The 22,115-nt window shown below is 33.7% G+C and overlaps 1 protein-coding gene across 1 annotated transcript; it reads right to left on the reverse strand.

Annotated features, from left to right (window-relative positions):
- Nucleotides 1–555: 555 nt before the first annotated feature.
- On the reverse strand, nucleotides 556–19,166 carry LOC123539424 (matrilin-2-like). The gene is made up of 9 exons (XM_053530433.1): nucleotides 19,082–19,166; nucleotides 14,090–14,159; nucleotides 13,483–13,611; nucleotides 7,084–7,263; nucleotides 6,412–6,609; nucleotides 4,443–4,604; nucleotides 3,823–4,006; nucleotides 3,101–3,299; nucleotides 556–1,070 (listed from the first exon to the last, which is right to left on the reverse strand). The coding sequence occupies exons 2-8, from the start codon at nucleotides 14,157–14,159 to the stop codon at nucleotides 3,116–3,118; spliced, it is 1,107 nt and encodes a 368-aa protein (XP_053386408.1). The 5' UTR covers nucleotides 19,082–19,166; the 3' UTR covers nucleotides 556–1,070; nucleotides 3,101–3,115.
- Between the last annotated feature and the right edge of the window lie 2,949 nt (nucleotides 19,167–22,115).

Raw genomic sequence — 22,115 nt, forward strand, 5'->3', positions numbered from 1 at the left:
TTGTTAAATGCTTATATCACAGTGTATGATATATTTCAAGGCATAAATATATGCTCGTTCTTTTTATATTTATACTTGATAATATAGTACAAATCATAGTGCTCTGTAACAATGCCGAAAGAAACTTTATTAAAAGAATAAACTATTCTCGAGGGTTTTAACATAGTGTATGGAGGGTACAAAACTAATAATATAAGAGTGAAAACTTTGGAGTTAAGGTTCTACTCTAGTCCCATACTAGTTAAATGCTAATCAGTATAGAAACAGACTAACACTGTCCCATACATTGAACAACGGCCATGTTGGGTTGTAAAAATGAATGTGCACGACACATTTGCTTGATAAAACTATGTGAACGTAGTACAAATACTGTTCAATTGAATAGACATTATCAAAATTTATTAATCAACAGAATATATGCATAGGTCGGATGGTGCATTGTTTTGTTTTATGAAATTGAGTTTTTCGTTGTTGACCTGGATTCACTGACCTTTGCCGAGCTGCTGTCAAACGTCTTTGGAGGTAAAGTTTGACAGAAAATAACTGTATGTTTATAGTTAATTTAAGGTCGACTAGTCATTAAATAAGCTTACCTGAATTCAATCAATGCGAGATAACATTTTTTTCGCCTGTATAGTGTAAAAATTGTAGTCGCCTGGTCGTGTTTGGCATGTACGATTCTTTACAAGGTGTACAGAATACCCGACGCTCAGAATAGGCCGAAACGAGTGTTTGTACCTATTGGCGTCTTTCATTGCTGCTTTTTCCATTTTTTCGTGTAATAACTACTTTCAAACCTCTATTTTTCCATGATTTTTATGATAGACTGTTGCAAATTAACCTCTGAGTTGTTCATTTAAACATTTTGTAAAAATGATTTTAAAAAGAACAAACTTACAAGTACAGACCAGATCCGCAAAAGCATTAACAGAGTTTTCTAGAGCTCTGAAATCCGCATGCACTGACACATATTTCGGACTGCTAGCGATTTTATTCAGTTCCTCTGAGAAGATATCCTGTCCAACACCCACAGCAACAATTTCAATTCCTTGAGCTTTAGCGACGCTGGCCTGTAAATAATAACAACAACTTTTCTTATTTTTAAAGCGATGTTTTATTTTGTTAAGGATGTACGAGCGGTTTTCTTTTTTAGGATATTCGCCATTTTGAAAAAAAAATGTGCCTTCGAATATTGCTTTCGAACAAAAGTTTTGCCAAGAATTAATGCTATATAATTAAAATTCTATTATCTAGAAAATATAAATAAAAACAGAAAGTACAAAAAATATCAAAATTCAGCAGTTTTTAACAAATTTCTTTTTCAAAATTAATCCTTTAGATGCATGGTGACCCCAACTTTTTTCTTTCCATTTTGAAGCATTTTTGTGTGTTATAAAAGCTGCAAATATTTTGAAAATCTTAAGGTTTTTCCATTGAAAATAAAGTGGATAGGTTAATTATCTCAGCATGTTAAAATGAAAGAGATTTGTTAGTGACATTTGTGCTTATATAATACTGACATCACCTTGTATTCTTATTAACTTGCCTATAACATTAAGTGGGATATTTTAAGTTTAAAATTTGTACCACCATTTTTTTTTTCAATTTTACAAAATGTCAGAAATGCTTAAACAGTGGGTGAAGAAAATGCCCTATCAAATTAAAACGAGTTCGGTGCTTTTTCTTCCTTTGTTTGTCTTGGTAACTAATGTTCTTCAAGCTCACGAGTATGAAAAAATATCTTAACGTTAGAAGAAATCCGTTCCTACATCCTTAAGATCTACGATGCTGGAATGAAATGCGCCTTGAACTGCTTTTTATATTTTTAAATTTTGTCTTTTGGCAGTTTCTGTGATATGCAAGCTCCATAACCTCAGATCCCTCTTTTAAATTCCAGTTTGTATAGTTCTGCCCATTCTTTTCTCGCTTATACTGATTAAGGATCATACGCCGCTTTTCACGGAATTGTACTCAGAGTACCATTGAAGGCTCTTTGTGCATCGACGTATGCAGGTTTCTCTAAATTATGTTAGTTACTTACAACATATGTAAATGTTGAGTTCTGCTCAGTCCGGGTCTAGAGGGCGTGGACGGTGGCTTGCATTTCCATTAACATGCTCTACCAAATCGAGCCCGCAACAGTTTCCTTTATGTCGTGTTGGGCGACCTGTTATTTCTACATGTTCTATTTTATCGTGTTACAAGGGCACCCTGACAGGCAGTAAGTTAAATGGCAAAATACCTGAGGACAGTGTTACTTTAGATTACATACCTTTAAATATAATTATTATAGTTATTTTATGTACTTACTGTTTACTTTTTGAGTCACAGTGACCATTCTGACTTCTGTACAGTTTTGCAATGCACCTTATTTTACAAAATTAATCTTAGTTACACATAAAGTCATCAAAATTACAGAGCCTGTCTAAAATATAGATATGAAAGTTCGAATGGTAGATGAGAGGAAGACAAATATCCATAAAACCACACTTGCTTTTCTCCCTCGTTAATTTTACTAAGAATTTCCGGGCATAATTATTAATGATGAATGAGGGAAAACTTATCCGTTCATATTAAAACAACACTTAAATTTTCCTTCAACAAAGTGTCTTTTTGTACAAGGATGAAATGTGCTGAATCATGATACAGCTGAACGAAGACAAATTCGATAACAAAATAGCTGCCGATGCTTTCAAAACTGACGATATGAAAAATAAAAAGAATGAATATCGTCAAAGCTTGTTTGTGTCGGCGTGACTCTAAAGCAAAGAAGAAAAAAATGAAAGGCTATCGTCAGCAGTGAAAATAGTTCCGGTGCAGTGATGTACTATGCTTTATCAATCGCTTGGTACATAAAACGTGTATTAATCAGCATTATATATATGGTCTTTAGGCAGACCGCGTTCTTTGAACGTGTGTTTTCTAATCGAATATTTATAATTGTGTTTAATTTATCATTTCATGTTATATCATGTAAAATCATACAGTTTACTACAAGGCATGTATATTTAAATACTATATATGAACAACTGATATATTTCTCTTTATTTATTTTAAAGGCAATTTGCAGCTGACGGCATTAACAAACAGCATACAATACCTGAACTATAGTGTTTCACGGATTGGTCGACCGGCCATCTGTGATGACAACGATCATTTGAGGAGCGTCTGGTCTACCCTGCTGACTGATCATTTCACGCGCAGCTTGTATACCGGCTGCTGTATCTGTACCGAATTTCGGATGCTCCAAGTTGTTAGCTAAGGCTTTCAATATGAACTTGTTCTTTGGTGGATAAAGGCTAAAAGAAAGCAAGAACCATTTGATATAATTACGAGGGTAAAGTCGAACAAAAAAGATCTAGTTGGCTAAAGTTTTCAACATAAATTTGTATTTATATTTATACATGCCATAGGGATTTTATCTGCTAACCGATGCAATACGAAATGATGAAATATTAGCTAAACAAAAGAGAAGCACCCGAAATAAACTTAAAACGAATTTAGTACGTGGAAAAAAATGGTTAGACTAGCTAATAGGTTTAACACATATTTCTGAGCAAAAACGTGTTTTGTTTTATCATCTAGAGTATGAGTTTGCGATGTTTTTAGTTTAATGCTGGCATTATTTAAACGTGTGTAGGAACCTGTTTCCAATTACTCCTTGTTCTCAAAATTTAACGAAGCCAAGACAACTAACAGCACTATCAGACATAAAATTCGAAGTTAATGGAATTGGCCATTCAACAGCGTACGTAGAGGAAATCCCATAACTTCTTGAAAGAAAGTGGTATTAAACTAGTCCATCTATTATAAAGTACTTACCCGACCTTTTCTCCAACGAGTGTACTGTAAACAATAATACCAACGTTGATTGCGTCAGTACCAATCTCAAAGTTGTCAATAAGGTTGGCTACAAAATTCTTCAATCTCACAAAATCTGCATTGTTTATACTATCCGAGCCATCAACAACGAAAACGATATCGGCTGGCTTTTTACACAGTCTTTCTAAAATTATACAAGACATTTTCTATGCTGAGTAGTTTAAAGGGCGATAAATACCTATCACGTCATACAGACCGCAACATATCTACTGTGGTAAAATAAAACCTTCAGGTTTACGATTTATTGAGAAACGGCAATCTATTCAAATATTGAAGATTTAATAATGTTTGGTTTAAATTTCGTTGCTTGGTCAACAAGGATATTTCTTACGGTTTTTATTATTTCAAATCTGTGTTCGTTGGGAATTAATTTGGGGAAATCAGGCAATCATGAAATCTACAGAAACTGATCGCTCAGAAGTATTGATGATGACACAGTAGTATACAAGTCAAGTATCTAACCGCGTTTGCTTCCATTATATGTTAAGTTAAAACTGTAAACGTTTACTATGATATTGATTGTACAAAGTTTCAAAACACCAGTTATGTAAGGGACATACCATCACGGGTTTTAGGTAGAAGCCCGGACAGACCGATATCACATGTACACTTTTCTTTGAAGAAAATAGTTCCTGCAGGACATGGACGGACTATTTCTCCACGTCCATATACAAGCTCAATATAATAACGTTTATCCAAGTGAGGCTTCTTGTCACATTTTGCTACAGAAATAATGATAAACAAGCAAACACTTTAATGATTCAAAAACGTAGTAAAATAAATATAGTTTATCATGAAGAAGTCAAAATATTTTACCCACAACCCAAATTCAAAGTACCTTATATATGATATGTTGACTCCCAGTCTTAAAGGTATCTGAAAGGTCAGAATAGCTTTGAAGTACTAAATTTAACAAAGAATAAGTGGCTGAGTGTCTCATTTTCCTAGGTGACCTAGTTTTTGACCCCACATGACCCTGATTCAAACTTGACCTAAAGATCATCAAGATTAACATTCTGACTAAGTTTCATGAAGATACAGTCATAAATGATGTCTCTAGAGTGTTAACTAGCTTTTCCTTTGATTTGACCCCCTTGACATAGTTTTTGACCCCACCTGACCAAATTTTAACGTGACCTATAGATCATCAAGATTAACATTCTGACCATGTTTCATTAAGATATGATCATAAATGTGGCCTCTACAGTGTTTACCAGCTTTTCCTTTGATTTGACCTGGTGACCTAGTTTTTGACCTTAATGACCCAGATTCAAACTGGATCTGGAGATCATCAAGATTAACATTCTGACCAAGTTCCATGAAGATACAGTTTTAAATGCTGCCTCTACAGTGTTAAGAAGCTTTTCCTTTGATTTGACCAGGTGACCTAGTTTTTGACCCCAGATGACCCAATATCTAACTCATTTAAGATTTTATTAAGGGTAACATTCTGACCAAGGTTTGGGCCAAACTTGTGACCTCTAGAGTGTTAACAAGCTTTTCCTTTGATTTGACCTGGTGACCTTGTTTCTGACCCCAGATGACCCAATATCAAACACGTCAAGATTTTATTGAGGGTATCAGTCTGACCAAGTGTCATTAAGATTAGGCCAAAATTGTGACCTCTTGTGTGTTAACAAGCTTTTCCTTTGATTTGACGCAGTGACCTAGTTTTTGACCCCAGATGACCCAATATCAAAATCTTCCAATATTTTATTAAGGGTACCATTCTGACCAAGTTTCATTAAGATTAGGCCAAAATTGTGACTTCTAGAGTGTTAACAAGCTTTTCCTTTGATTTGACCTGGTGACCTAGTTTTTGACCCCAGATAACCCAATAGCGAATTCGTCCAAGATTTTATTGAGGGTAACATTCTGACCAAGTTTCGTTAAGATTGGTCCAAAATTGGGACCTCTAGAGTGTTAACAGTCAAATTGTTGACGACGACGGACGGACGGACGACGGACACAGGGCGATCACAAAAGCTCACCTTTGAGCACTTCGTGCTCAGGTGAGCTTAGAAATCAACACTTCATACTTTTGAGTGTTTATGATTTCTCGTATCATTCCACCTGACTTATAAAAAGAAGTCTTTTTGAAAAGATGTTTGAATTATTCGTTCCAATATTTTATTTCACACATATATATATTCAACCAATTGGAAACCCGTATTTTACTGTGTGATTTAAAATGCATTTAAAGTTTCTTAAGTATGTATACCAGCAACATCCAAAATCTACAGTCCACAAACACCATCTTTTTAAAATAAAGATGTAATTTAAACAGTGTTTAGTACAATACTGAATTTATTTGGACTCGTACACAGCAGTAATAACCCATATTTGGACTTGGCAATCGCTTCTTCAATGGATTATTACTGCTGTGTACGAGTCCAATATATTTAGACCTCACATTACTGTAATGTGATTTCCTGAACACAGAAAATACTGACATGAGGGTATGTCAGGTTTTCTGCTGCAGTTATTAAAAGTTTGAATTTTAAATCATGTTGTTCCTAAATGCCTTACATCTGACTGCAATTTCTTTGCTAGGTGGACACTTCTCGGTACACTCGACATTTTCTAGACATTCCCTCCCGTCCACATAGGCACTACCATTCGGACAGCAATGTCCAACACTGGAACCGTCTACACACTTCCAATAGGCTCGACAACCATACTCTTTCATACCGAAAGTAGATTTAGGCCGTGATTGCTTGCATGGATCTAAATAAGTTTGTTACAAGACACTATTAACAAACCACTTCCAACTGATTCATTTTTATAACGATGAATGACTTTTTTCATGAAATCGGATTTAATATATTACCCGATTCATTGTGTGTCATACAGACCGCTTTAGCCTTCGCTAAGATACCCGTTAATGTCAGCATTCACAACTACGCCCCCCCCCCCCCCTCAATAAAAATTCTGCAAAAGACGCTAATATAGAATATTCAGACGGCGGTTGCATTTTACTAACGACTTTAATTCTATACGCACTTGGCGATCTTTTCAGATGTTATTGTTTATGATAAAGAAATCAATATTTCATATTGTGTCCCATTGCTACATATTTCATAAGTTTCAAGTAAGTTAAGGAACACTAAACAAGAACCAGTTACATGCTAGTTACTAAGTTACAACGATAAAACATAATAATTTTCTTCTTTTATCAATATGAAAAGGTTTACAATTTACCTGCAGTGCACTGCACAAGGGACGAAGGTCTGCATGTGATTGCGACAGCGTCCCAAAATTGTCCGAATGGACACGAGTACAATTTTACCCCTTGTCTCCAGCACTGAACAAACTTTGTGCAGTTCCCGGGATAAGGATAGAAGTCAACTTCAGTATCAGTAAGACTCCTGTTACAAACACCTTGAACAAATACATGATGTTCTATTTTTAGATGCATATTATCATTTCAATAACAGTGTAACTTCCGAAAACCGGACCTTCTGAAAACCGGAAACATTGAAAATCGCACGAAACTTCCTGTTTTTTCTGTTTTTATTTCTCTATACTTTTAACTTCTGAAAACCGGAACTTCTGAAAACCGGACGATTTTTGAAGCACCGTTTATATTTTAACACTAAAATTGACTTCCGAAAACCGAACAGCAAAATATTTGCTGGATTAAAAGTGTCACCTAATAATCCGAAAACGTTGTCAACATGTTCATTTTTTTATCTATTTAGCGTCGCGCGTTTATTTTGACACGCTATATGATCACAATGATCAAATGATGCAAAAGTAAGAAAGTAATTAGCGATTATTTTCATTTGTATTCTATTTATGAAAACGTGATGAATTAAATATCTTACGTGTAAAACACTTTCTTAATGCTTGAACGAAAGAAAGACAGATGTTTTAAACGATATAGTTACATCGACTATGCATCATCAACATTAATTAAAATTTAATGTTGACGAACCCGGGACTCCAAAGAGGGTATAATTTAAGTGGAAAATGTTTGCGTTAATGCTATTATTAAAGTTATATTGTTTCTTTCTATTTATGTTATTTATGTATTTATTATCCTTAATGTTTGTAATTAATTAATGTATTTATTTATTTATTTATTTATATGAAATTGTAAAATTAAAAGGATAATAATCTCCTTTATCCTACGTGAAAGAAAATATAACTCTTGTGCACCACGTCTACTTTGCCTACAAACTTTCAAACTTCTGAATTCCGGAAACTTCCAAAAACCGAACTTTTAGGCTGGTCCGGAGGTCGTTCGGTGTTCAGAAGTTACACTGTATTGCTGCATAGACAGCACAGAATTAACTGAATTATTTCAGTTTCATATTCGTTTGATAAAACTTTTTTCAATACACATAAAATGTTGCAAATATTGTCAAAATGTATGATGAAATACTGTTAATGCAGTAAAAAAATCAATTTTGAAAAAAAAAATCACTCCCGGGTTTGTTTACATGACTGACCGATTCGAACGGACAAAACTTACCTTATGCCCAAGTATACCTTTACCTGATTCCCAGTAAGTTCCCTATACTGTTTTTAATTCGTGGTCTCTGACCTTCAAAGTGTTGGCAGTGACTCATAACTTTATTATAGTCTTTTTTTTCTTTAAGGCATTGTTTATTCTCTGGCAAGGACAGTATGATATAGATTTGAAATGGATGAGTTCTACTTCTGTTAAGGAACTCTAGTTTGAGAGTCTCTGTCTAAGCTTGATGCATTGCATGCATTCGTTTACGTCATTACGTCTTTATATGAGCCGTGCCATGAGAAAACCAACATAGTGGGTTTGCGACCAGCATGGATCCAGACCAGCCTGCGCATCCACGCAGTCAGGTCAGGATCCATGCTGTTCGCTAACGGTTTCTCTAATTGCAATAGGCTTTGAAAGCGAACAGCATGGATCCTGACCAGACTGCGCAGATGCGCAGGCTGGTCTGGATCCATGCTGGTCGCAAACCCACTATGTTGGTTTTCTCATGGCGCGGCTCATATTTTCATTTAAAAAAAATTCAGTCATATAAGTGTTTCTGTAGAAGCGCTTTATCAAATTCTTCAAATATTACTGCAATTATGTTTATAATATTTTCTAGAGAAAAAAATAATATTCCTGTGTTGAAATAGGGACACATTTACTTAATATACCAGGGTCATCTAAAGAACTGCGTTAACGTACATTTATTTTGATGTAATCTGACACCAAGGTACCAGACGATGGCAAAAACATTGACTTAAGTGACATTACTACACTTCAATAGCAAAATTCTGTGTTCTTAATTAATGTTTTTTCGTAGATAACTGTGATGGACAGTTATTTCAGGAATATAAGTAAAATTGTAAAGTAATAATTATTATTGTTTTGTATGTGTGTGAATTTAGCTTAAAAGTAGTGTGCATATGTATTAAAGAATTTTGCCATGATTTCAAACAAAATATTTCTTGATATGAAATGCAAAATATAAATCACAGTCTTCATGACTGTGAACAGTGGTACAATGAGCAAGATGACACTCAATAATTATGTTGAACAAGCAAAACATTATTATACGAAATGATATGAACCCAGGTTTAAGGTGAATTCGTAACAGAAATTGTTTGGCAGAAATGACCCACCTATTGATGTAGAAGAACATAATCAAAATGAGGTGATTGAATTACATCGAACCAAATATTTGGTAAAACGTCTCTCTATTTAATAGTGTAATTAAACACTTATTTAATGGATTTCTGTAATAAAAAGTGTGCAACATTGTTTTAAAAGAAGCTAAAGCTTCTTTCGTTCAATGCTGAAGTCGAGGTTTCCTTATAGTAGAAATCATAATGAAAAACGCTATTTGCAATGAAAATTTTTACAAATAATGTTAAATTACTTTCCCTTACTGGACTTTCCTCTGGGGGTTGGATCGGAGGTACCGACGTAAGTCTGGGTGGCCTAGTTGTTGTAATAACTGAAATATGCATGAGTTTAAAACTAATGTCCATGTTCAAGCATTAATGTATCATTTGCATTCGATAAGATGAAAAAATGTGAAAATGCCTTGCTAAGCAATTGTTTCGACAGATACACATTTTTTTGTGCCCGAAACCTATTGCTATGATTTCTGCAAAATGTTTGCTATAATTAATTATCGCATAGTGCGGCAATTTTCCTTTGATCTTTGCAGCATGTTATACATAGTAACACACATTATTACTACAAAACTGTGCTGATATCTTACAAAACTGTTGCGATATATATCAACACGGAAATCTCTATGGAGTTTCATAAGAAAAAAAGTGTTCCGATATATATCAGCACAGTAAAACTGTTCCGATATATATCGGAACACTTTTTCTCTATTGAGGTCCTATCAAGGGAGTATAATTTTTTCCTTTCAAAGAAAAGATGATTTTAGCTCCTATTTACAGTTCAGAGAGAAAGAATTGTCGCAAACACCTACATTTACAAAGTAAAAGAATAAATAAACTAGAATATTTCAAAAGCTTGATAGTTATTGCCAAATTCAGAAATACATGAAATATATGAAATTCTGAGATTTCTCAAATGTTTCTTTTTCTTTGATTTTTTTTACAAACAAAACAACAAGTTTTACAATATGTCTGGCCAATGAAATGCAAAGATTTAAAACCAATGCAGAAATTTGTTGGGTACTTTTATCTGGGGAATACATTTTCTAAAACAGAAGTTTTAGTGTTTCAGTCAGCGAGGCGCAGAAAGGGAATCAAAATAGTAAAAATAATAATAAACAAATTTAAATGAAAATAATATATAAATTTTAATGATAAACTATGCGATAAAACAGTTATAATATGTAATGCTCGTGTGTTACGAGGATATATCAGAGCTAGGGGTACATCTCGTTATTTTTCTCTTCACATATCTGTCTCGGCCTACCGGCCTCGACGATATGTGCAGAGAAAAATACCCTCGATGTACCCCTAGCTCTGATATATCCTGGTAACACACTCACACATACTATAACTATTACTTATTTTAATTATAGTGTTCTAAAACCATATTATTTAAAGTTCCTTGGAGGATCAAATGACATTGCTGTGATTAGTCGTACAGAAATAAGCGTTGCTTAAAATGATACTGCAATTATTTTCACCATTGTTTTAAAAATTAAAAAGAAAAACAATGTACTTAGTCTAGAGACAAATAGATCTTTTGCAATGGCAAAATAGTTATTTATTAAATCTGGAAAATCTGAAAATGTGTTGTAACAAGGTTTAATACAGGGTGACATAAAGTTAACGAAGGTTGCCAAAATATAAAAAAGTTCAAACGCCTTACTACACTATGATAGCAAAGTTCTTGTTTTTTGCTGAAAAAAAAAGTGATATACAGCTATTTCATTGATAATTATAAAATAAGGATTATGATTGTTTTTGAGTAAAATTAGTGTACAGTCATTTACGCATGCGTCATGAAGTATTTTGTCCTGACCACAAGCAAAATACTTCATGATACGAATGAATAATATAAATGGTGGTCCAGAGAAAAAAATAAAAAAACAGTGAAGATGATGACATTATTGGTAATAATGTTGAAGAAGCAAAATATTAAACGAATTGGCACCCTTTCTTCGAACTTTCACGAGTTTAAGGTAAATTTCAAACAGACATTGTTCAACTGAGATAGTGCACCAAGTTTTGTACATTTTTGTAAGAGTACCTAATCTAAATAAAGTTAATGAACACACCGTATGTAGTTCAGGTAGAAAATGTAGCCTCAGAGAGTAAACAATACAAATTTTCTGTAAAGTCATGCAATGCTAAATTTGAACGTTTACCTTATAACAGCTCAGAGACTATGAAACAGTTTAGTTATACTTGATCTAGTGAGCGGATCAAGTGTACACCCTGCTACCAGTTTGACTATAATTTCTCCTAGGAATGTATGACTATTGACTCTTATGAAACTAGATCTAAAAAGATGTTCTCTGAACATTTACGCAATAAATTATACATTCACAATATAAGTCAGCTGGCTAACATTTATAATTTACTTTTTTACTTCCATGTTTAATGACTGCGTTATCGTTTGGTTACACTAACAATCTAATATTGCCGAAAGAATTGCTTGCCCTGGAACAATGAAATATTTTTGATTAACTGTTACATTTGTCAGCATATATGTCTTACATTTAAAGACTGACTTGAAAATTATAACCATAATGTTTTATTCAATAAAATATGTGTGGTTGCATTTCTTTTACTTTCACTTTTTTTCAGAGAAGTGTTCCATTTTGTACATTCCCTCAACATTCTAGCTTATCTCGAGGGATGTATTTCTGATTGCTGTAGATGCACCAAATTCTACTAGACGCAGAAAACAACCTAACATACAATTTGCGCGCGTTTTTAATGGTCTACATGACAAACAGTTTACTTTTTCGCGGACACAAATCTTGCACCAGGTAAAAATCTTACCCTTTTACCCTTGTGAGCAAAGATTAAAGATTACTACTTACATATACACGTTTATGTACAAAAAAATTGACTTGCCGTACAGATTTAAAGTCTATCATGCAATTTACCTCGGCAAGTCATGATTATTACTTTGGTCGGACACAATGCCTCGTAGAGAAACCAAATTAAGGGCTTGATACAATTTCTGTCGAGTAGTTGCAATTTTCTGTATTTGTATTCTGTGACAGATTTACCCAAAATCAGACCTAATAGTTATTTCGTCAACATTTACCCGACTGAGCTTGTCGGACGAAGCTCAGTTTGATAATTGAGCCGTGCCATGAGAAAACCAACATAGTGGCTTTGCGACCAGCATGGATCCAGACCAGCCTGCGCATCCGCGCAGTCTGGTCAGGATCCATGCTGTTCGCTTTTAAAGCCTAGTGGAATTGGAGAAACTGTTAGCGAACAGCATGGATCCTGACCAGACTGCGCGGATGCGCAGGCTTGTCTGGATCCATGCTGTTCGCAAACCCACTATGTTGATTTTCTCATGGCGCTGCTCATATACTGACGATCTATTAATATTTTGCGCGATAGTGCGCGAGGAAGACTGATTAAGGAACTTATTGCGAACACTTTTATTAGCTGCGTTGGTATTCTTAGATATGCCATTGTGCTCAGAACTGTTTTAGATCTAAAAAGAGTTGATCTTGTATGGTAGAACTATAGATAGTAAATTTGACATGAACCAGTTCAGCTGACTTTAAGTTACTAGAGTTAACTCTACAGACATAATCATCAACAAAAAATGTAATACATAGATAAATCTACCCTGGCGGCTTTTCAGTAAAACGAATATAATCGATTTAGTTCAGTAAAAAATATAACAAATGTAGGTTTGGCAACCCTATTGTACGAAATATGCAATGCGGAAGACGCCACGCTGTCGATTACAGTCATATCAAGTTAGAATAAAATTTAAGATTTATTTCTCATAAAAATGTTCTTCGGAGATTCCAGAATTGTCTCTCTGACAGCCATGTTAGAATGCCATTTTGACTGTACCTACTTCACTATGATCCCAGCGAAGAGGCAGGATTGAGTAGACTGGAATAGAAACTTAGTTTTAATTTAGTCCCAGTTATCAGATTTAACTCTAGTGTGTCAACTGAACTGGCTCATTGAGTATACTCTTTCTGAAATCAATCGTCTTAATCATCTGGGCAACAATGCTCGGCTCCTGGTTCCAGTCCTGAGAGCTGATACTGTCAGAGCCGTTCAATAGGAACGTTGTGTTCACAGGCTTTGCAGACGTTTTACCTGCAAATATATAACAAATATTATAGAGTTTACCAGATCGGGCATTGTGAACTAATTTATACATAATAAGATACAGGTGGAGTGATAGTTTCCGATGCTGCATTTACATCCAATATTTCTTTGTTAGATACAGCGTCACGGTATAACATGTTTCTGAAAGAATGAACAGGAATTCATAAAAGACATAGGTATTCATTGATATTAAATAAAAGTTTTCACCAGCTTGGACAAATATGTAAGACCAAGCATGAAAAATAAACTTATTTCAAATATCCATTTATACATACATAAGATAATTATAGACCGATCAATACCACAGCTATTGTTCTTGGTTTACCGTAACAAGGTCGGCCAAAAGAACAACAACAACAAACAAACGAATAGCAATTATCACCAGAGCACGGATATCTAATGACGAGTTTTCAATCAATAGAAAATTATTGTGCAATGAGAAATTGATATTTTTATATGTACCTACTGTGAGAAACGGATATCAGCGTCGTTGTCACAACAATCAAGGGTAGAAAGTTATGTTTGACGATGTTCATCTGCGAATAGTAAACGGTATAATAATGAAGAAATATGCAATATATGACGTTGTAACTATTCCAGACCGTCACAATGTATGATCGTCACAGCATATTACTTTTTGTTTTTACCACACCCTACTTGTTGAGCAGATAAGTTGTCAATTTTCTCCATTTCGACTGATTCAAGGGCCCTAACTTCAGAAACTATTTTTGGTCATAAAAAACTGACCAGATAGTCTTTGTCGAAATATTATATCCACAATAACTGTGACCAAGTGTTTGAACATTTAATAAGATCTACACAAGCTGGAAAGCAGACTCTATAAATTATTTCAATTTTGAGAAAATCAAGGACCATAACTGTAGAACGAATAAGAGGATACAACTGGTTACCAAGTTCGGCCGAGATATTATGCTAAATATTTGATGAATATTGGTTGTAAACTACTAACCTTAGTGAGCGGACACTATCAATTTTCATAAGTTTTAGTAATTTGAGGGCTATAACTCTAGAACTACAGGGACAATCCGGAAAGTTATCGAACTTGACTTAAATATTATGCCCATAAACATAAATTAGGATAGTGCACAGAAAATGACGAAAGTGAAGAGGTGATTTGAATACGGAAAGTATTAAAAATGGTAGAGTCGAATTAAAGAAAGTCAAAAGAAGGGAAATCTACGCAGGAAACGGAAACAGAAAATTGAAAGGTTAACTGATCTCCAAACCAGAACCACATAAACAGAAACTGCTGTGACTGTCTCAAATTTAACACATGATGACTAAAAGAGTTTAATCCAGGCGAAGTTAACATAAGTGGTGACTCGTACTTGTCTCATTAATACTACTAAGATCAACACTGACACGATATGAACAATAATATTACAGCTAACTTTATCGACGTTTCGGCGCTATCTCTTTTTCAAGATAAATGGAAGTTAGGTAACGCTAACTGATGAATATCTAATATTGCATAATATCATTTGCCTATGCAAAGGGATAATTGACTTAGGGAAGGAGCTGATGTTTGGATTGTAACTAGCCTATTATCAAGCAATAGGTCTAATTATCAAAAGAATTCCATATGGAAGGGTTTTAGTGATATGATCTCAATTTTAAACAAAATCGTTATTTTACATGCTACTTGAGTCATGATTACCGCTCGTGAACCTCATATTCTAATTAATTTTATTCGGATATACAGATTCCAGAAAGGAATGTCCCTAAAAGTCAAGACATCGTTGAATAATCAATGAATTTACTATGACTTACAATAGAAAAAATGGGGTGATCGCTATATTGCAAAAGTCTTTCGTCGGTAACATTTATGTGATTTAAAATATTGATTTGTTGGTTTCTCCACATTACCCAAATAACTGTTGGCTGTTATTGTAACATAATAACAAATTTATCAAAGATTGTTGAGATACGCCTTTTATTGACAAGAATAATTTTTGTTAGGGTATAAAGTAATACCGGAAGAAGACCCCAGGTGCCCCTTCTTGCATTATTTCTTAACGGGCGGGCACCTGGTTAGAACCACCGACCTTCCGTAAGCCAGTTGGGTAGCTTTCTCACATGAAAATATCAACAACCGTTATGAGGCTGGAACCCACATCAGTGAGTGGCAAGTTATTTGAAGACAGTTATCTAGGTCACTCAACCATGCAGGCAAGAATTATTGTGGACATTATTTGCAGTGCACAAAGTTAACGAAAATTTTCAACAGGTCGGGTAAGGCTGAAGAAAAACTAGTTCATACGGTTTTAATAAACATTTAATTCCTGTAAATATACTTTAGTTACCGCACCAGCTCCACGTGGGCATGCAGCCAAGCTTTAAGTTTCACAAAAGGAATTATCACTGTGACAATAATTTGAATGAATTTCATGAAAATACTACTGAATATGCGTGAATATTTGCATACAATTTGCCAAAAATGGATGCTACATTTTTAATTTTCCCAGGGCTGAGCTACCTGCACGCAAAATATGCCGTTTCTTACATATACCCTAAACAGAGAAACAAGCACAGGATTTAATAACAAGTGCGTTACAATAGGCTAATGCTTGAATTTGCCAAAGATTTGCTTTTCCCCCTTTCGTACTCACAGTTATTTTACTAACAGTACTTTGCTGCATGCAGTCAATGCCATTCTATTATGTCTTAGATATACCTAATGCAGTGTCTATTTATGGACAGTTTGTTGTTGTTTTTGCGTTTTCTCTGCTCTTTGATTCCAGGAAAACATGCTTGACACGACTGATTCTGCCTTTGTGAACAGTGCAAATCATCATCAGCCTTCACATCCGTGCTGTCTGATCATGATCTGTACTGTTCCCCATTCAGTCAGTACCTTTTTTTGTATGTACGCCTTTTAACAGTTGATGTTACTCAATCTGTCCTCAAAGATGGACACGTTCATTTTAGAAATTTTTCAGGGTAAGAATTAAATCGAGTATGTTGTTATCTGCTTGGCTGTGTTTTATATGTTCAAAAACATTTCTTACAGTTTACTATTCTGTTATATATTTGTTCACTTACTCCCGATGATTTCAGCAAGGGAACAGTCGTTCTTTAAATATTTTTTGTTTCGTTCCCACTCCCCCCACGGAATGCAAATTATATACATTAATACATTTAAGGAATGTCTTGTCAAATTAAACAAATAGTATCTATCTAACGCATACTATTTGCCTTTAGCGCGAACACTTTAAAGTTTATGATATATAAAATTAATGATAACAAAGTGCAAATGGTTATTAGACTTCGTAAATAAGGTTTGTAACTAGTAAAAGTTATTACGAATGAATAATTATGGTTTCCCTTCAAAGGTTATTATTTCAACTACTTGCTTTAGTTAAGGACAACATTACCTAAACATGTTAAGGGAGTTTAAATATATTTTAAAGTAATGTTATTGAAATCGATATTGCCAAACTTCGATATTTTGGATCGATTAAAACTACCAACACTGTTTTAACCAGGTTATTTGTAAAGATAATAATCGTTTTAAACCTTCAGATTATCTTGACCCGCTCAGTATAATTGTACAGTATAATTACTTTAATGGATATCAATTGAATGCTTTAAAACGTATTTCAAAGACCGATGGTCATTGTTTAATCTGTTAAATAAAAATGCATTTGGTTTAATTGCTGATCAACAAAATGTTTAGAACCGACTCGGTAGCCTAGTGGTAGGACGTCCGCTTTGGGTGCGGGAGGTTGTGGGTTCGATTCCTGGCCGCGTCATACAAAAGACGTAAAAATGGTACTAGTGGCTTCCCCGCTTGGCGCTCAGAATTAAGAGGATAATGCTAGGACTGGTCAGTCTTATTGCTTCCCTAAACGTTTGAATATCACTGAATTTACTAAATTAAATTTTAGTACACGTGTACTGATGACACCGGATAAACTGGTACAAGTCTCTGAATAAGATAAACATGTGTGTCGATCTAATTTCCGACTTACATGTTTAGGTAAAATTTATTTCATTTTTTTATTTATTTAATACTAGTTTTCACTACTAGAATTATTAACAAATAAAGCATAACATAACATAAAGTTGATTAACCGTTATAGAACTACGTGTTCATAATTAAATTTGAATATTGTACATGTAAATATAACACATGAACAATGGAAGTAATATTCACTTTAAAACATATATCAAATTTTGCTGTTTACTTTTATTTCGAGTTCCCTCTTTTTTCACACACTTCACTAAAAAGTAACAGGGAATATGAAAACATATCATTCGGCTGCAATTATTGTAATTATTGCATATCTGTACATGATAAACCCCAATCAAGCATCACTTTCACATTGTCATACAAGATTAAAGTCAAATAACGCGTTTGACAACAAGTTAACCGCATGTTTCTGTATATTATGGTAACCAATTGGATAAGTGCCTGTTTGTCTGACATGCCCCGCGGCTAAGGACAATTATTACGGCTTTTAAGTTTAAATCTAAATTATGGATATGAAGTTATAAATTTATGTAGTTTATATATATATAAGAATGTAAATATCGGGATTAAATGTTCTTTTTTTTGTGTTCGAGCGCGATTCATGGCTTTGCAGGAAGTCCCAGTGTAGTTTATTAAAGGCGCGTTAAATATAGATATTTATAATCGAGGCAATTACCCCGCGTAAAGCGTTACAAACGCCTTTCGATTTTTATCGTAAAAAAGTAGTAAAAACAACTAATTCTCATGTGTTTCTGTAACATATAGTCTGTCCGTAATTAAATTTCAAGCATTCTTATGAAATACAGCATTAATTTCTAGATATCTAAAAACATTATTTTTTTGCTTGGCCAGTGCCTTTATCGTCTAGATACACCAAAATAACACGTACTCTTTCATAAACAAGACGACTAATGTCATGTTTATAATAATGGGAATGCATGCAGTAGGTGTTTCTGATTAATACACCTGTACAATTGTTACATAAAATTGTTGACATGGCAATTAATCATAAAACTTCCATTGATTAAAACGGAAACATTTCTTAAAGTTTCTTGAAGATTTTTTAGCATAAAATGCGATTTCGCACGCAATTGTTATTCATAAATATTTACCCATCTAAAACTTGATTTCCAGTACTCTCGGGGCCTCTGCAATAATGTTCATACACAAAAGTATTTTCTAAACTTGATTCTCTGGGTTATTACTATAATCATGATTTATTGAGGGAAAGAATTAGCTTTAAGAAAATGTTATAGAAAACCGTAATTGCCGTTGCTGTTAAGAAAAGTCCGTCTTCAAATTTATGATAATTATTTATTTCATAGAAGGCGAGTTGCCGTACTTCCGCTAAAGAATATGCCAAACGATTTGTCTAGACACCTTAAGATACAATTATTATTTTCATTTGGTGATCATTTAGATCTATATCGTTTCGTATAGAAAAAAGCTGAGAGAAATACTTACCTTTTTGATATTAAATTCTGTTAAACTTCACAATCCACTTACAAACAAAAGCGATGCATAGACACGATATAAACTAGCATGCGATTTATATAAATGTTTGAGGTTAAACTAAGCACCTAACAAAATTCAAGATAAATTATGATGAATTAATAATTAGCATACAATGTAGGTATAGCATAACTCGTTTGTTCAAGTGTTTGTTTGTTTAGTATTGACCTAAATAATATATATTCACTCAGTAGTTTTTGATAGAAGTAAAATATGCAACGTTTACATTGATTTGATTAAACATAAAATATACGCAGTAATATCAAGTGTGACCTTTTCCGTAAAAACTCGCATTTTGATCTCATTTTTAACACGGGTTTATTGGGTTGGGCAATAAAGGAGATGTCGCCATTTGACCCACGAATGGTTTTCACTTTAAATGAAACTCAAAGAAAATACTTATGTACATCTCCTCCTAACGTCGAAACAATTTCTTGGACTCTTGCATAAGTGGTTAAATGGTGTTTGAGCAAAAAACAGCATTAAATGTTTTTGTCGTTCTAAAGCTGAAATATTATTCATTATTGTCATACGCTGGCTGGATAAAAAGTCGTCGAAACGGATGCCGACAACTAAATAATCATTCAATTTCAGAATAGATTAAACTGTTTAATTTATACACTATGATAAAAGGTTACAACACACTAAATAGCTATTCTTCTTTATGCTATATAAAATGACATATTTTCAATAGCCGCTGCACACAACAGAACCAATTTTAAATGTCTGTAACTTAATTTTACTTGAAGAATATTGACAGTTCTGAGTACAAATCGAAAGAAAAGTGGGGTCATGTTTGATGCAAGAAAAATATTTCAGTCAAACACACAAACTGCAAAATCAGCTAAAAATGAGATCCCAAATTTTATTGATGGTGTAGATCAAAGTTTCCATGATAAATTCTGTCATGTTGTTCTTTCATTATGAAAATGCTACCTACATGTCATGCATAGATCTGTCATGTAATATAAGCAAAAATAAATGCAACGGAAATAAGGAAAATAGCTCTTTAGAGCAAAAAAGCTGAGGACTATTTGAATCCGGGTCATTTTTCTTTTTAGTGTCTGTATGCCAAAACACATACCTTAAGGGGTTTAATTTGTCATTTTCGCTTACCAGATGTTTCCAATTGTTCCCTAGTTGAACTAACCTCTCATTCATGAAAATGGAGTTCAAAATAAAACTTTCCTTTAAATACTGTACGTACTGCTTCAAGCACTTTCGGCGACTTCTGCATAAAATTGTTATTCATTTTACATTTAATTTTAAAATTTTATATTTACATTTTACGTTATAAAGCGGATAGGAAACCTGAAAAAGAAAACTGGTATTTGAAAGAACAACGGTTTTGTAATCAATATTGTTAGCTGTGTTTTATAATTCATTTACTGTTGTTTGACATTTCGAAATGTTTCATTTTCAAGTTTGAATATTGAGTCATTAGAAAACTTATTGTTGAACTAATAAAATTTCGCTATTTATGCTCATTGCAATGCATGTACTGAAAGATTAAAATGTACACGACTCACTAGTAAGCTGCTGAAGAGGGAAATAGCAGTATTATATCAACAGATGCAAGGTATGGAACGTTTAATCATCCGTGCTTTGTCAAAATTTATGACATTTTGAGGATTGAGTAAAATTTGCACTTATATATCATGCTTTTTATTCAAACCTGATACTATCTCATGCACGAACTTTCTCAGAAACGTATAAAACATGCCATTCAGTTTTTGTCCAGGAACGACGACATATATTATATAAGATATTCGCTGCATCTAAGGAAAACTTGTAATAGTATAATATCTAAGTTACTTTTATTACACCTAATGTTTAAGCATGATATTTCAGTACAAAAAGAACTTTTCATAACTGCGAAAATTTAATATTCAACATCCATCCTACTCTACTGGCGCTTTTCTTTTCTAAACAAAACTCGTACATTTACGTCGATGCCAGTGATAATTTTCCAGCTTACTGCATTTCTGTCTTTTCTTTTCTTATTTTATTCCAAACCTTTATTCGTGAAAACGCATTCATTGACTAAATCTCTCATAATATCTCATTTATCTTCATCACTCTTTCTTTCGTTTTCTATTTATTGAAACTTCTGCATTTGCTTAAATCTCTGATGATTTTTTTTATCTTACAGCATTTCTCTCCACCACCCACTCCCTCCAATACACATTTTCAAAACTCATTAGAAGAGCCTCGATACAATTTTAGAAATTAGAAAATGTCCGTAAAGTGTAAGTCCGTATAACCCTTTATTTTAATTTCTATTTGCCTTCAATAATTTGGGACAAAAACTTATTGACTCTTAAGTCTTCAACAACCTGCTCACTTACTTCGTTTTAAAGTTATCTGAATAAAGTAAAGACAAATTCCCACACTACTATTATATGGGTACTAGGAAACTACAGTTTCTACATACATGTCTTCGTACAAAATGTAGTTTGTTCAACTATCATCTGTTTTCCCTACACCCTATTATATTCGCGGTGAAAATATTAATATATGAAAGTCCTTTTAAGTTTTTTAAGTCTCTTCTGATCTGGCATTAAACTACGTCTTTCAGTAGCCTTTTCTCAAATTATATGCATACTTTACATTATAGAATGAGTAAAGTGATTTCAGTCCAGTAATTATATATTACTTAATAAAAGCTTGTAAATGTTTACCTATTGTTTATTTCCATTTGTTACACATATATTTAAATAGATACTAAAACAGCTAGAACTGACTTATTACCTCTGACCAACAACCTTCGAACAACAACACCTCTCTAGAGCAATCAAGTGTTATGTCTCCGTCAAATGTTGCTCTGCAGAGGTTATACTGAATTACGATTTTGATTTCATCGATCTGTATTTGACAACTAGTCTTATAATTCAAATTTCGCTGGGCCTACGATTAATAAATTTGGCCGAAAAAGGCCAAAACTATGCAACGCAGCGTAATCAAATAAAAATTGAGCAAAACAAAA

The sequence above is a fragment of the Mercenaria mercenaria genome, chromosome 18 (genome assembly GCF_021730395.1).
Source record: "Mercenaria mercenaria strain notata chromosome 18, MADL_Memer_1, whole genome shotgun sequence".
In the NCBI taxonomy this organism is placed as follows: domain Eukaryota; kingdom Metazoa; phylum Mollusca; class Bivalvia; order Venerida; family Veneridae; genus Mercenaria; species Mercenaria mercenaria.